Source organism: Ipomoea triloba, chromosome 15 (genome assembly GCF_003576645.1).
Source record: "Ipomoea triloba cultivar NCNSP0323 chromosome 15, ASM357664v1".
In the NCBI taxonomy this organism is placed as follows: Eukaryota; Viridiplantae; Streptophyta; class Magnoliopsida; order Solanales; family Convolvulaceae; genus Ipomoea; species Ipomoea triloba.
The window spans coordinates 19642521-19660299 of NC_044930.1; the positions used below are offsets into that span (position 1 = coordinate 19642521).

Consider the following 17779-nt stretch of genomic DNA (forward strand, 5'->3'; position numbering starts at 1 on the left):
CAACGAGAATTTTCCACTTTTTGAAAATAGAAAATGCTTGATTTTTATGTTTCAGGAAATAGATCCAGACTTTACGAGAAAAGTCATCAATAATAGACATAAAATATCTACAGCCTCCCATAGACTGGACTTTAGTCGGTCCCCATAAATCAGAATGTATATATTCCAATACATCTTTGGTACGGTGTGTAGCAGTAGAGAAACTAACCCTCTTTTGTTTCCCAAAAACACAATGCTCACAAAATTGTAATTTACCCGTACCTGAACCGATGAGGCCTTTCTTGCTCAGGATATGCATGCCTTTCTCACTCATATGCCCCAGACGCATATGCCATAGTTGAGTGAGATCAACATCAGACACCGATGAGGATACCGCAACTGAACATGTCACTGTACTGCCATGCAACACGTACAAGCTTTCAGAACGAGAAGCTTTCATGAGAACAAGAGAGCCTTTTATAACTTTCAGAACTCCACCTTCAGCTATGTACTTGCACCCCAGAGATTCCAAGGTGCCCAATGAAATCAGATTGCGTTTCAAATCAGGAATATACCGAACATTGGTAAGAGTCCTGATAACGTTATCATGAGTTTTAATCTGCACACTTCCAATTCCACTAACCTTGCATTAGGTATCATTACCCAACAAGACAACTCCACCATCAACTGGTTCCAGAGAGACGAACCAGTCTTTGTGAGGACACATGTGGAATGTACAACCAGAGTCCAGAATCCACTCAGTTTCGCTCCGTTTGTCACTAGAGCTAATAGATAACATAACATCGCCCTCTGAATCACTTTCAACAATACTAGCTTCAGCGGACTTCTTCTCTCTCTCTTGTTTGTTCTTCAGTTTGAAGCATTCAGTCACATCATGACCATGCTTCTTGCAGTACTTACAGGATTTGTTGGATTTACGTCCTTTGGACTTGGATCTAGATTTTTTATTGCTATTCCCTATTTCAAGTGAACGACCCCTAACAGTTAAGCCTTCACCTTTGTCCTCAGACTTAGTTTCTAAGTCAAATTTTTCTTTGGACAATAGGTTCGACTTAACACTGTCGAAAGTTAGGACTCCAAGAGAATTACCATACAGCATAATTTCTTTGAAATGCTTGTATGATTCAGGGAGAGAAACAAGCAATAAAATAGCATGATCCTCATCTTCAATTATGACATCAATATTTTCCAAGTCCAATAAAATATAATTGAATTCATCCAAATGAGACTGAATTGAAGTACCTTCCGTCATACGGATTGTGTACAGCCGCTCCTTCAGGCGCAACTTGTTCGCCAGAGATTTGTCCATATAGAGCGAATCCAGCTCGTCCCATAAATCTGACGTAGTCTTCTCACCTATCACCTCACGTAGAACTGATTTAGATAGGCACAATTGAATGGTTGAACGTGCCTTGTCATCTAAATCTTCCCAATCTTCATCTGTCATTGTAGTCGGTTTCTTCTTTTTCCCAGCTAGCGCTTTCTTCAAACCGTTCTGGGTTAGAACGGCTTCCATCTGAACCTTCCAGATAGAAAAGCTAATTTTCCCGTCGAACTTCTCGATATCGAACTTGGTAACAGTCGACATCTTTAAAAATTATTCTCAATTAAACAGCTCTAATACCACTTGTTAGGAATATATAGCGGAATAATGCGGAAGCGAATAATCGAAAATTGAGAATTATAGAAGTTAAATAATAGGGACAATATATTAATGACAGAATAAGGAAATTGCTAAATTGGGAAATATAAATATATATATTAAACTCTAAAAAGAGTACAAACTAAATATAATATATATATATGCTACGTGAAGTTATAAAGCAAAGAGAAAGGATGAATTAATGTATTGATGCTGTGCATTGAATAACGAAACCAAGCTAGCTATTTATAATGAGCTAAAGCCAAAAGATGCGGCAAACAAGTGAAGATGCTGGCAACACGGTGACGACGTGCAAGAATTCAGACACGTACAACGATATGGACACAAATTGTGGAAGACTTCTTCTCCATTGATTTGAGACACAGATTAACAACAATAATAATAATATATTATTATTATTTTAAAAAAAAACAATACAACACAAAGGGGAGCCATGCTACCCTTTGTATTTCTGCTCCTCAATATTATACTTCTCATTTTGCTCATGATATTTATGAAGTAGATAATATTGTTCCTAATATTAGCTTTAGGTTTGTGAAACGGTCTGCAAATACAGGACGCCATTTTCAATGTTGGTTGTAGAGAATGGGATGTTTTACCCCTCATCCCCCCTTCCTCTCTCCCTTTTATTTTCGATGTACTTTTGGCTGAGGCCTTGGAGTAATGCAGTTCTAGTTTTTCTTCAAAAAAAAATATTTTACTTCTCATTTGATGTTATCCCTCACCGAATAGGACGCAGAGTGGAGCCTAAAATCTCCTCAATAAATGAAGATACTTGATGCAAAGAAAACATAGTTCAATCTAAAAAGAAATATTAAGGGCATTTTAGAAAAAGACATTTCTTTTTCTAAAACGTCAAACCTCAAACGCTAATATTTGTAGCGTTTGGAGTTTTAGCGGTTTGAAACAAATTATTCTGAATTGTTGACTGCCAAAAAATTATTTTGATGAATTTACCGTTTATCAAACAAAGTCTTAGTTCAAAAAAATTTAGTATGTTTATCAAATTTTATAAAGTGTACCTTAAGTACAATGTTTATCAAATTTTTTAGTATGTTTATAAATTCATGCACCTTAAACTGAAAAACTATGCACCTTAAGTTTTAAATGATGCACCTAGAGTCTGTAAGTCGATTTTGATAAGGAATCAAAGTTGTGCACCTTAGGGGGCGTTTGATTCAGGTCATCTTAGATTACTTAGGTAATCTGAGTCTGATAATGTTATATTACCTTGTTTTATTCAAATTATGAGATTATCTGGTAATGTTATATTACCTCAAAGCTAATGTGGCGGTAATGTTTCAATGTAATATGCTACCTCCATTTTCTAAGGTAATCTTAGATTATTTTAAATTATTCCAACTTTGCCCTTGTTAACTAATCTTTATATAATAATAATAATAATAATAATAATAATAATAATAATAATAATAATTTTATTATATATATATTATGCTACCTCCATTATATATATATATATATATATATATATATATATATATATATATATATATGGAAGGGTTTAGGTGCAGAGAAGGCTTCCCGTGCGATTGTGGGGTGATTTATTCTTTAAAAAAAAAAAAAGTAAATTGATGCACCTTAAACTTCTAACCTACGCACCTTAAACTTGATTAACATAAATATAGCTTTGTTAGAGAAAATCTTATAAAGAATATTGTTTGTGAGTTTTGGAACTGAAAAAAAAAGAAGTTATGATGTCTTTGCATTCTGTTTAAATCCTGGAATGCACAAAATGTTCATTCATCTTTACGGGATTAGTAAACCCGTTTCTTGAACCCGTCACTTTCCCACGGGATTATTAAACTCGTTTCTTGAACCCATCACTTTCTTTCCCTCTTTCATGGGACTTAGCAACGAGTTTGTTGAACCTATTAAACCAGCATGTTAACAATGTGCATTGGAAAGTAAAACAATATGCACTACAAGCCATAACAATGAGCACTCGAAGGAAAAAATAATGCATCCAAAGACAAAAAAAAAAATGCACTTCCATACAAAAATTACCAAATTGCCACCGTATTTTTAAAAAAATTTCTTCATTTTCGACGGTTGATTTTTTACCTAGGAACTCATTCTCATATAATCCGTTATTAAACCTTATGCGTTTGTAGCATATATAATGTTTATATACATTAAACTTTATTGTTATGAACATATAGAAGGAACATTATGGACATACTATAGAGGGGATGGAAATACATATGATGTACATTTAGTTTAATGCTTATGAACATTAAGGTTTATGCTTATGGATATATTGAACAAATATTATGAATATAGTACATGATGAATGCTATTAAACACGATGTGTTCGTAGTATACCGTTTATGTACATTAAGTTTTATTTTTATAAACATATAGAATGAATATTATCAGTCTATTATAAAATGAATGAGAATACATATGATGTACATTTAGTTAAGTATTTATGGATATTAAGGTTTGATGCTTTGATTTATGGACATATAAAACAAATATTATTAACCTAGTATATTGATGGATCTTATGGGTACGACCCCAAGAATAATTAATATGAAATCTGGGTTTGGCCAAGGAGGAATCCAATTAGAAAAGTTGAGGTTGGTTTTCTTTTTTCCTTGAAAAGATGGCAAAGGACATGTTTGGTAGCATGGTATGGAGCAAAATATGAGAAAACAGACGCGCGGGAAGAAGCGGTCAGCCTAGGCCGTAGGGGCATCGCCCAGCGACCCCAACACTAAATCTTAGTCTATCGGCAAATGGCGGACCCATGGGGGTCGAGCAAACTGGAGCAGACCATCGAAGGCTAGCTATCGGACCACTCCCAGCTTTGCTGCCATAACACTTTTTTTGCCTCTCGCTAGCTTGCCTTGGCCGTTCGTCGGTGACTGAAGAGCCGCGACTTAGTTCTGCGACGTGGTGAATGGGGAAATATTTGGCAGGTGAGCAAAACACCTGGTGGGACACGTGTATGACAAAGGTGGGTAGAGCATTGTGGTCAGCATACTTGTCCATGACATGCAACCCTAGGAGTAGTATAAAATGCGAGGGGGTGTCTGTTCCAGACCATCATCATCCGCTCTTCTTCTCTCTTGACTTCTCCCTCAATCAACAATGTAGTACGTCAGTTGTTTTTGCGATCTGCTAGTTAGCAGTGGTAGTCCACTTCCTATGGTTGGGCTTGGTAGTTGGACCCCTTAGGCAAATTTTATCATTTTGTTTATTTAGTACACTTGCAGCCCGTTTGTATTAACGAACTTGTAACCCCTCGGTTTTTCCGACAAAGTTAAAGTTCGAAAAATATTTTTAAGCTATGACATTTATGAGATGATCTCTCGGTACTTCAGAAGGATTTTTATAAGTAAAACCCGTTATTAATAAGCTGCGATCTACGTACCGGTCACGAACCGTAAAATTTTTAAGGACGTATATACCATTCGAATTTTCCTAGAGAATGGATTATTAAGTATCATACGATTAAGCCTGAACTTCTAGTTAGTTCAAGAAAATTTTAAATGGACTGTAAGGGGTAAATTGTTACGAACTCTGTACCTATATTTCGCGAGATACCGAAAAATTCCCAATTTTGGTGATTTGCGACGGGATTATTTTTAGGATAATTTTGGTATTAGAATTTTCCCGAATTAAGTTATAATCCTCCGAGCATTCATCTGATTTAACCATAAACTGGCCAAATAAGTTGTGATCTTCTTAAGGACTCCATAGGGTATTGACAAGTGGCAACCAAAATCTAGCCAAGATTGGATCATTTAATGTTAGCATTAATGAGGCATAGGAGTGTTGCACTTTGTTACTTGATCTTCAAGACAAAATCTACACTAATCACACTCATCTCTCTCTCACTCTCCCACCCCATTTTCGAACTACACCATTAGGAAGAAGAAGAAAAATTAGTTTGGTCTTCCATTGTGATCAAAGAGCTCCTAAGCATTCTTCCAACCCAAGAGACTAAGTGTAGGTAAGACCTTAGACTTTGTTGGATTAAATCATCTCTAGAACTTAAGTGTTAATGTTTGGTGGATGAAAAATATTGTTATTGTGGTGATATTTTTAGGGTCTTTGAACTCAAAGAAAGGATCTAGCAACTTCTCGGCTTTGAAATCTTCCATCAAGGTAAGGAATCCCTTAAGTTGGTTTAGTCACTTGAAGGTGAACAAATGCTAGTAAATTATGTGACTAGGAATTTTATGCGAAAATTATGTGTTAAGTTTGTGGATCTACTAGTTGACTCAAGAAACCACACTTTGGATTTTTGGTAATTTTCGTATACATGTTCATAGCTAATTTATGCATGTATATGTTGTATTTATGCCCATATAGGCTTATACTTGTGAAAATATTGAAAAAGGGAATCAAGTTAGTCTCTGGCAGTAACTTCCGAGATTTATTGGGAAAACTTGATAAGGTATTTTGATCCTATTTTTTTTAGGCATGTAGTTCTATAAGTGTAGAACCCGCATATAAAATTTCATAATGATCGGAGTAGTATAAGTACGGTTTTCGAATTTTTTTCCAAAACTGGTCCAGAGAGAAAAATATTCTGGACAGCACACTGCCAAGGGCAAAAAGGGAATTTTCTGTGTTATTCGTGGATCAAAATGACCAAAACTTTTTATGGACATCAAGTACTATAAGTTGGGGTTTTACCATAAAAATTTCAAGTGAAAAAGAGTTCGGGAACTATTTTTACCGGCTCAATCTTTCGGACTGCGCCAACTGAAATTTCTGGCAGATTTGGGTGGACGCGGACTCGTTTTCGACATGTTTTTGACCCGGTTTTTCCCCGATGTTTTTAACCCTGAGTGTTACGATGTTTTGAAAGCCTACGGGCATCCGGGTGAATTTTTGAAGGCCCTAATATTATTTTTGTGCATTATATTTATTAACTTGGAAAGTACTTGTGTTTTGAAAATTATTGTGTCTCCTGTACTCGAATTTCCATAACGAGACTAACACTAACCAAAGTGTGTATTTTGGGGAAATATATTTGATCAAGTGTGATGGTTATGGAGTCGTGTGATAATAATGAATGGTGAGGGAGTCTGTATGATTAATCTATACTGCAGAGCGAAGTTTCTTCGCTGAGTGAACGGTGAGGGGTCTGTATGATTAATCTATACTGCAGAGCGAAGTCTATTCGCTGAGTGAATGGTGAGATTTTGTATGATTGATTCATACTGCAGAGCGAAGTCTATTCGCTGAGTGGAGTTGTGAGAACTAACTGTCGGGTGTATCGAACAGTAATATGGGTGTTGTGTTCTCACGTGTGAATTAATGGCCATGTTATGTGCCGAAGTTACTTATATAATGTGGTATTGCTTGTTGTTAGAATAATTGCAGGTAGACTGCGACTGTTGGGCAACGTTATTCTTACCCTATTTATTATTAATTGTTGTTTTTAAAAAACCTTTGTTTACTTTCGAGTGACAATGGATTTCCTTACTTAGCCGTCGCGCTAACTACACTTCATTGTGTCCTTTACTAGCGTGGGCCCCTGTGGCCGATGAGCTCGGAATAGGATGGAGTTGAGGTTGAAGACTACTCTATCCTAGAATAGACACCCTGGAAGAATTATTTCCACATGTATTAAGTTGGAACATTGACGTGGTTATTCGATGTTGTAAGTTTAGCCTTAGCGTTTGGGTATAGGAGGGATACCTAAGCGTGGCGGTAACACCCAGTTTTCTGCTGGTTAGACGCTTCCGCAATGTATTGTATTATTAGGGATTTTGTAATAAATCCAAGTGGTGAAAATTGGGGTGTTACAGAACTGAACACGAACAAATAGAGGTTGTTTGTGTTCGTTTATTAAGATTTTTAGAGTGTTCGCGTTCGTGTTCGTTTGGGTTTTTTAAAATCATGTTTGTGTTCGTTAACATTCACAAACGCTAAACAAACAAACACATGTACATGTTCATGACATAATTTGTTCGTGAATAAGAAATAGTCTATGTTCATGAACAACAGCCAAACAAACGACATAACAACTATAAAAATAATACAAATAAGTCCAAAAGTTACATTTAATATCAAAGTCACAATATCAAGTCCCAAAAAAACAAAACACACACACACACAAATTGTTTGTTCACATTACTAGTCAAAAATATAAAACATAGAAATTTAGATTCCGCTTCCCCCAAAGCTTAATACCTTCAACTCCAATTTCAAAACCTAAATTAAATGAGAACTAAGAAGAAAATTATTCATAATTGCTAGTACCACAGGAGTGGTAGGAAAAATATAATTAAAAATTAAAACGAACAGTGAATAGTCTTAAACGAACACTAAACAAGCATTTTCGTGAACATTATTAAACAAACTAAATGAGCATATTCATGAACATTATTAAATGAATGTGTACACGAGTTCTTAGAAAACTAGCATACAAATATTCAACGAACTTTGAAATTTGTTCATTTATGTTTGTTTACCTAATTAGCAAACGCTTACCAAACACGAATATGAGTAGCTTACCGAAAGTTCTACTCGCTAACACCGCTACTAATTAACACTTAATATAAAATGACGTCGTTTTAGGCCAGAGTCCATGCAAAGTGGGACTTGGTCCACGATATAATTTGCCATTAAAACCTGACAATATGTAAATATGAATGCTATTGAAATTAATATATATTTAGGAATATAAATTATTATTATTATTATTCATAAGAAGCAATATGCATAACTTGCATTTACCAAAGAAATATATTATCTTTGGAAACCTAAATTAAAGCAACACACATAGCTTGCAATACTAATATTACATTTAGTGCAACAGTTTAGTAGAGGTAAATTACAATACTTTTGGCAGCAAAATACTTGTTTGTTGTGCTGACTACCTTAATTAAAATTTTTAAATTCAAAATATGTGTCTACCAAAGTCACTTTGCACTTCAGCTTTTAAGTTTCTCTTACCTATAAATACACATAAATTGAATCCAGTCCTTATGATTTTTATTTTTTTTTTCATATAGCTCTCTTTGTATCGCTATGATATTTTTAGAGTCAGACAAGTGATGTGTCTACAGACTTTTTTTTAATTTAATCCTATGACTAATTCATTACAAAACAAAATTTGATACAAAGTAATATAGATACTTTATTATCAATTGTTAGGACCAGGGTTCACCTTGCATTGTGAATCCTAGTCCAAAAATTATGTATGTATAATTAACATATTATATTTCTTTAGTTAATAAATTATGTACATATAAACTACATATTATGTATTTATAGTTAACACTAGTTTTATACGCGCATAGCGCGAATGAGTTAATGCCCAATATTTATATTTAAATAAATATTTGAAAGTATATCAATGCAAGATTATATAAGAGAAGTTTATACATGGGTAATTAAATGTCGATTTTTTTAATTTAAATATCTAACTCAAAGTATATGAATCTAAGATAATATAGAAAATTCATTATAATTATTACTAAAATAAATGTTTGCAACCTTGTAAAATCGATAGTCTAAATATTTGGTCTAAAAATAATAGTCTAAATAAATACTACTTTTAATTTGAATTTTTCTAAGTGTTCTTAATTCTCCTTTGAGTAACATTGTCATTGTCTTCATCTTTACTATTTGTTCTCTTCCTTTTTGTTGGTAGTGTGTTATTTGCAATTCTGTTATTGTTGGTAGCATAGATGACAACGTCATGCAATGAGATTATGATATAGGAGCTATGAACTTTCCTTTAGGTGTTCTGCTTGGGGTTCATTTGGTTCAACCATTATTGTTAAATGAGTTATTGTGGATAAAGAAATCTCTAGTTTAAGAAAAAAGATTAAATAAATTAATAAAAATTTGAAAATTTAAAATATTATGTATTTCAAAGATATTAAAAGGTAGTTTCTAGCTTCAATTTGCTGGGTAATGGGTTATTTGAATATCTTCATTGTCAACAAATCTCCCAAGTAGTTAATATGATTGATTTCAAACTATTCTTTTTTATTTTTTTTCATGGTATTAAAGAAATACATATGTATCAGTTTTTGGTGTAACTACTAATTTATTTAATTCAATAAGAATAAAATAGAGTGATTCCGCTTCAATTTGTTGGGTTATTATTTGAGTACTCTTTGTCAACCAATCCCCAAGTAGTTAATATAATTAGTTTCAAATTATTTTTTTAAAAAAAAAATTCATAGTATTAATAGAATACTTGGTAAATAAATATATAACATTATTTTGTACTATAACTTTGATATTTAATTACAAGATATTGTAAAAATGAGATAATGAACAATGTAATGAATATCAATTGATAAATTTGAATGTAAAGAATCTTTGCGTGAGATAAAATAAAGACAATATAGCTAATGAAATTATTTCTTTTATTTAATTTAATTTTTTGATAATGAATAATTTTTTCAAATAAAGGTATTGTAGACACATAATTCTAAATGAAAGAAATACATATGTATCATTTTTTGTTGTAGCTACTAATTATGTCAAATTTGATTGAGATAAGGTTCGAACCTAAGACCTTTCTTATATAAATTAATGGGTAAGTTAAAAGTTAACGGAATATTAACGGAGAAGAGAATATTTAACGAAAAACTTAACGGATAATCATAAAAGTAAGGTTAAATTAGGTAATCTCTATTAATAATATTAATCTGAATTATCTTAACCATCTATTTGATTAAATAATTCATCTGAACCAACCATTTGATTAAATAATTTGACCGCCATTTTTTCTACCTATTTTAGGCCTAACTCTCTTTGGCTCTTATTAGTATAGTAGATATTATGTGGGTACATAACATGTTCGTTGCAGACGCAAAATATGAATGTTATTTTAGATCAAGGTCCACAATGCAAGGTAGATTATGATCCATTGTATAATTTGCTCTTTATTATAATAAAAAATGATTAGAATATCATATACTCGTAGTAATATTTTGATTATTTATTTATTTATTTTGAACTATATAAATTTTATAAATAATACTACTATCCGTCTATTGCACGCTCGTACCGGTGGCATACTACTGTAACAACAAATAATTATAGACTATAACAACTAGTAGAAAATAATTGAAAAACTAAAAATGTATTTTTTTTCGTTATAAAAATTATTTAAAAAAAAAAAGAAAAAAAGAAAAAAAAAGGGCATGATGCAGTAAATTACCTAATGATTATGATGCTTTTCAAATCTTAAGGAAAGAAGTGTCCTAATTAGATGTGTTAATCCAAAAGCAATACCATTCACAAGGGGTTGGTGAATAGTGATATATCTACAGCATTTACCAACGTACACCAAGTTATAGAGATGAAGTGATCACCCAAACAGATTAAGTGATTCATTATAAGATATTAAGGCATCATGCATAGACTTCCATAAATTCCATGTTCTTATGAAATGCAGGCAATACATTTTACAGAGAAATTAAAAGGTTTCATGCTCATAAACAACTAATATGGATGGTACATATTTTTGTGAAGTTACACTCAATTTGTCACACCAACACCTAGGACTGGAGATAACTATTATTATTATCATCCTACCTCCTAAAGGCATTCCGTTCGGTTGCTTCTGATCTCCCTTGCAGATAATGCGTCCGGCGCCGCACACTCTCTTCTATGGTGGTGCTTCCTCCCTTCTCAGCCCCATATATGCTTCTATGGGCAGCATCCAGGAAATTTCTTCCACCTGTTGAGTGAGCACCAACAGCTTCCTTCGCATCATTTTCATCTGCCTTCTTTAGCCTTTTCCATCTTTGCTCCTCGTGCAGCTCAGCATCTAGCTGCATCTCCCGCAGCCTGGCAGCTCTCTCTTCTTCAGAAAGTCTAACGGGATTCCTGCGCTTGTTTGCTTCACGCTTTGGTGCTGTATCTGAAGAATGTACAGCGTCTCTTCGTGTGAAGTCTCTATGCTCTCTTCTCTCCCTTGCATCACCAGATTCTCTCTGCCCGTAATCACTACTATCATGGTTGCTCTTACGTCTATAATCACCACGCTCTCTGTCAGATTTCAAATCTGACACTCTAGTCTGCATATCTTTGTGTTTTCGGTCCCTATGTTGATCTCTCTTCCCTCGGTAATCCCCTTCACTTGAATCTTCATCTGACTCTCTAGTCTGCATATCTTTGTGTTTTTGGTCCCTATGTCTATCTCTCTTCCCTCGTTCTTCCCCATCACTTGAATCTTCATCTGAACTTGAACTACGGCGCTTTGACTTTTTGTGATGCTTAGACTTCTTATGATGATGCTTCTTTCTGTGCTTCTCCCCATCTTTTTCATGAGTCTTATCCTTTTGCTTCATTGCTTCAACCTGAAACAAGGATTAAAAGTGAGACAGTTCACGAAAGCCAGTAAAATGACAAAAAGGCAATCTGTCAAACAACCAGCACAACAGTTTAACTCTACAATAATGCCAGATTGCACCTAATACATACATTATACATACAAACATCATATCGGACTAAGTAGGATAAGTAAGTATAATAATCCTGCTGGATAAGTAATAACATCATTGCATCTTGGATAAGAGTTCCATATAAGATGTATTTCCTTCACATCCAATAAAACCCAAAAAGATAGACAAGGCTTTCAAATTATATATTTTTAGGGATTTGAGTTTTGAATTAGCAATGTAAACCGTGTTTTAAAAATTTCTCCTCCAGTCCCATTTCCTATTTCAGTTGAGGTAATTAGCAACACTGTACCATACTATCTCTTTGAAAGCACTACTCCTCCCCAAAAAACATGCATGGTTCGAGGGGTGTATTCTAAAAGTAACATAAGCAATGTAATTATACTACCAAGTACCCAAATCTACAAATACTCAAAAAGTCAACAAGTAGTGGAACACATAACTACGTCCCTCAGTACCCTTTTAAGGTAACCCAAGTAGAACGTTAGAGCACCTCATAACACCATATAAGAACTAGCAACCATTCCATCAACCCAATCAAACCCAAGCAACTTCAAAAATAAAATAAATGCCACATTGATAACTCAACAAAGCCCATCCAAGGCCAAGATACCAAAATTTAGTAGAGCCCTTGCCATTCTCATTACTTCAAATAGCAAACCAAAAATAAGCAGCAGCATACTTTCAATTTCCTCAACCTTTTCATACGCATAGGGTGAAGGCAAACCCTTATAACTTCCAGCATGTCAAAGATATTTAAACAATATAAAAAGGGCAAGCATCAAATTCTAGTTTTTTAGTTCTACACAAAAGAATAAGTTTCTATACTAATTAATATAAACAATTTAAAGTATCTTAACATAAAAAAACAACTTACAGATTTCTTAATCATGGCCATCTGTACTGGATTGTTCTTCACACGAGCTAAAGCATCTTGCTCCCTTTGACGAATTAATAGCAAAGGATCTGAATGGAGTTTCCTCCAAGTGTCATTGGCAGATTGTGGTTTATCTTCAAATAAGGCACCAGGCGCTGATGATTGTGGCTGCTGAAACAAATATAAGCTAACTTAACAAGTGCAAAACAACCAATTTTCCACGATTCTAAAACTATAACGCTTATTCTGCTTCAAGATTATTTAAGCCTACAGAACAACAATACAGATTTACAATTTTTAAACACTTGAAAGAAAACATTACCTTGGAAGCAGAAGAAGAGGCAGCTGTTGAATCAGGAGGATCGGTCTTGGTGGGCAAGGATTCAAGAGCCTTAAACCCACTACTCTTCCCCACAGCTAATCCAGAATCATACAAAAATTCCAATCTCTCTTGCCTCCTGTGAAAATTCAAAAACAAGCATGAAGCGGAGGGGAGAAAACAAAATTAATTTTTTTTTAAAAAGACAAAAATACTTACGGAACGAGTCCGGCTTGTTCCTGGAGTTCTCGAAACTCGGCGCGCTCTCTCTCCTCCTGGATCTGCTTGCGGAGCTCCTCCAACTTCTTTTGTTCCGCATCATGTTTCTGCTCGGCCTTCCATACGTTCTCGATATTCCGAAGGCTCCCCGTGTGCCATCCCTTCTTGTTCAGAAATTTCAACGCCATCGGAGGGGTTTTCGATCTAGACTTCCCTTAACCCTACTCCGGCGTCGGTAGGTTTGGTTGATTGGACGGTAGAACTCGGAACAGTCAGTATCCGCGGCGGTGGCCTCGTGTCTCCGTCTCTATCCCTTTTCTTATTTGTCTGTGTATAAGAGACTCCTCGTCTGCGTCCGATGAACAGCGAGCGAGGGATTGGACAATTTGTAAACGACCTCCTTATACTTTAGAGATATTACAAACACATCCTCTTTATTTAGTTTTTGACAAATTTCTTGATTTCATCAAAATATTTTTGGTTGCATACGGTGGGCTATTTTAGATTTGATATTATTATTATTACTATATATTTAACCCACATTAAAATTCATTCTCCCACTCTCTATGTTATTATGAATCTACCTTTTATTATTCCTATTCTGACTATGACTCTTTTTATTCTTATAAATACATTCCTTCATGTATTTTGTAAATTAGATTGTTCAATAATTAAATTCTTCTTAAAATTATTGTTCTCACCTAGTATCAGTAGACTTAACGATCCATGGCTATCAACTCTACCAACACCAACACCACCATCAAGGAAGTTGCACCGCCATCCTCAACCTCGATAAATACTGACAAGTCGTAGTATGCGTGCGATGGAAAGTAGGTTGGAAAATGTGACTTCTCCGAGATGTCATTCTCTAAGGATGGCCGTGGCCCGTGGGAATTGAAAGGTGTGCGGTTAAGCACGAGTGCACACTTGTGATAGCAAGCTAGGTTGGATCATTAATGCAATAGCAAGAAGTAACAATACAAAGTAAAGCATGCAAGAAAGTAAACAATGAAGATGGAGGGGATTGGATTAGGATTCCCTTTGTGTGGATGCATTTAACTGGTCTAAGGTATAGGAAGTAGTGTGATATATTAGTTATGATCATTGGAAGATGCATCACTAAATTAACTAGTCCTCGAGTTCTAATTATGTTGCAACTTTAAATAGGCAACGATATTACATCGTTGGTAAGGTAGGAATGTTACAATGTAGTATCTGTTCGAGTTCTAATTATGTTGCAACTTTAAATAGGTAACGATATTACATCGTTGGTAAGGTAGGAATGTTACAATGCATAACTTGTGAACTCTCACTTAGGAGGGCCACAGCTATGCCGCTTAACCACAAGGCCTTTGGCATATATTTTATGTTTATTTAGTTATACATTGCTCTACAATATTGTACTATTATTTTTATCGGATCAAATTATCTTACACTATCAAACTCCTGTTAATATATATTAAATGTTACCATAATTATATTTAATCATTTACCATATCTAAAATTCTTATTTTAACAATTATTTATCATACCATAATCATTACTCAAATTATCAACTATACTTTTAATATAATCTAATATAAATTATACAATTATGAATTGTTTTTTTTTAATGTTATATACTATTATTTTTAAAATATATATTTTTTAATATAAATAAAATTTTAATATTGTTTATTAATATTGGACATCTATTTTTGCAGATTGTGCTTGAAAACGACTAGTAATAATAATAATAATAATAATAATAATAATAATAATAATAATAATAATAATAATAAGTTCCTCTAGCTTTGGTCATTCAATTACTAGCATAATATTTTCTTTCCCCAATCAAAATAGAACCATTAAAGGGTGTTAATTTATGTTTCAAAACGTAATTTCTAAAAGTTGAACTTGTAAATTCATCTCAATCTCTCTCTTTACAAGTTTAAGCCCAGCTAAGTGTCACTTTTGGACGTTGACACATGATCCAATTAGACAAGTGCACATATCTATATCTATATATCTATATATCTATATATATCTATATCTATATATATATTAAAACAGAAGTGCTAGCTTTCCCGCTCATTTTAGTCCAAAAATTTTGAAATCGATCAACATAATATTATATAATAATTACTTATCAGAAATGCTAGCCTTCCTTATCATTCATTATCTATGGTTAAAATTGACAAAATATAAAAAATGTGATTCCATTCCTTATTATACATAGAAATTAATGAAATTTTTTATTCAATTCCATTCCTGTATAGAAAGTAATAATTATTAAACAAAATTATAGTTATATATTATACCATGCAATTCAATTATGGTTCAAAATATTTTAATCTTGCGTATTTTTAATATATATATATATATATATATATATACATACACACACACACACACACACACACACATATATATATATATATATATATGTTACTATATGATGTATATTATAGTATTTTAAAAAATATTACTATATTATGTAAATGTACGTAAAAAAAATTCCTCTCATGATAATATTCAAAAAAAAAATTCCAACAATCAAATTACTATATGATGTATATTATAGTATTCCAAAAAAAATTACTATATTATGTTAATGTATGTAATTAAATCCCTCTCATGATAATATTCAAAAAAAATTCCAACAATCAAATTAATATATGATGTATATTATTGTATTCAAAAAAAATATTACTATATTATGTTAATTAACGTAATTAAATTCTTCTCATGATAATATTCAAAAAAAAAATTCCAACAATCAAATTACCATATGATGTATATTATAGTATTCCAAAAAAATATTATTATATTATATTAATGTACGTAATTAAATTCCTCTCATGATAATATTCAAAAAATAAAAATTCCAATAATCAAATTACTATATGATGTATATTATAGTATTCCAAAAAAATATTACTATATTATGTTAATGTATGTAATTAAATGATATTCAAGTATACGGTTGCGTGTTTGTAGGTTATATATGTATTTATATATTTATTGATTGATTTATTTAAAAATTTGAAATCAGTCAACAGAATATTACAATACTTAACAAAATTATTTATATACATATATTAACAAAATAGGAAAGTAATAATTATTAAACAAAATTATAGTTATTATACCATGCAATTCAATTATGGTTCAAAATATTTTAATCTTGCGTATTTTTAATATATATATATATATATATATATATATATATATATATATATATTCTTTTCAACTAATACTCCGTATATTCTTTTAAACTTAAGTTCAATTTTTTTATATAAAAATAAAATTAATATATAAATATATATCATTAAAAAGTTCTAATTAAAAACTTTTAAATAACACCTATATTGATATTTTATTTTAATGTATTAAATTAACATACAATTATATTAAATCACTATATTATATTCATTTTCAATATAATATTGGTTCATTTTTTAAATGTTGTGGATTGATTTTTTACAATACTATTGTAATATATAATTAAATTTAACATAGATTTACATAATAATATATATTAAAACAGGAAGTGTTGTTTTCCCGTCCATCCTAAGAAGATACTTCTATTTTGAAATTTAAAATTACAAAAATTTTTTACCTAATTAAAAAATAACAAAAATGATATGTATGTTAATTTAATTTATAGTAATGATTACCTAAATATTTATTATAACATGAATCATGGTATACTTTTAAGGTACACTAAACTAATACTTAGTATATTCTTTTTCAACTAAAGTTCAATTTTTTTTATATACAAATAAAATTAATATATAAAAAATATATCATAAAAAAGTTCTAATTAAAATTTTTTAAATAACATCTATATTGATATTTTTATTTTAATGTATTAAATTAACATACAATTATATTAAATCAACCTAATTACGTACGACAATTGAAATAATTCTTTTTCAACGTTTCATTCACATAAAAGTAAACTTTGGTGCAAAATAAAAAAAATAAATCTCATTGTTATTTGTAATTCTATTTTCCATCATTATATTCCAATATATAGCTATATATATATATATATATATATATATATATATATATATATGTATGTATGTATGTATGTATGTATGTATGTATGTATGTATGTATGTATGTATGTATGTATGTATGTATGTATGTATTGTTAAAAAGAGAAAATAATAACTATAATACATATATACATATTATTGTTGCATGTCAAAAGTTCACCCAAAAAAAATTATTGTATGTCAATTTGTTTACTTCATCTAAGTTTTAAAAATAACTACAATATTATTACTACTATATATAAA

The 17779-nt window shown here is 31.8% G+C and overlaps 1 protein-coding gene across 2 annotated transcripts; it reads right to left on the bottom strand.

Annotated features, from left to right (window-relative positions):
- Positions 1-10976: 10976 nt before the first annotated feature.
- On the bottom strand, positions 10977-13866 carry LOC116007082 (pre-mRNA-splicing factor CWC25 homolog). Of its 2 annotated transcripts, none has more exons than XM_031247668.1 (4): positions 13491-13866; positions 13275-13410; positions 12953-13123; positions 10977-11973 (listed from the first exon to the last, which is right to left on the bottom strand). In XM_031247668.1, the coding sequence occupies exons 1-4, from the start codon at positions 13676-13678 to the stop codon at positions 11203-11205; spliced, it is 1266 nt and encodes a 421-aa protein (XP_031103528.1). In that variant the 5' UTR covers positions 13679-13866; the 3' UTR covers positions 10977-11202. The 2 variants fall into 2 exon arrangements, with proteins under 2 accessions (XP_031103528.1, XP_031103529.1); XM_031247669.1 differs by having other exon boundaries at positions 12953-13120; positions 13491-13865.
- Positions 13867-17779: the final 3913 nt, after the last annotated feature.

Excerpts from the sequence above, each read along its gene's own strand:
- LOC116007082 (XM_031247668.1), bottom strand. The coding sequence starts at position 13,678 with ATGGCGTTGAAATTTCTGAACAAGAAGGGATGGCACACGGGGAGCCTT. Across the intron at positions 13,411-13,490 it reads GAACAAGCCGGACTCGTTCC|GAGGCAAGAGAGATTGGAAT; the intron begins GTAAGTATTTTT and ends GAATTTTCACAG. Across the intron at positions 13,124-13,274 it reads CCTCTTCTTCTGCTTCCAAG|CAGCCACAATCATCAGCGCC; the intron begins GTAATGTTTTCT and ends TATTTGTTTCAG.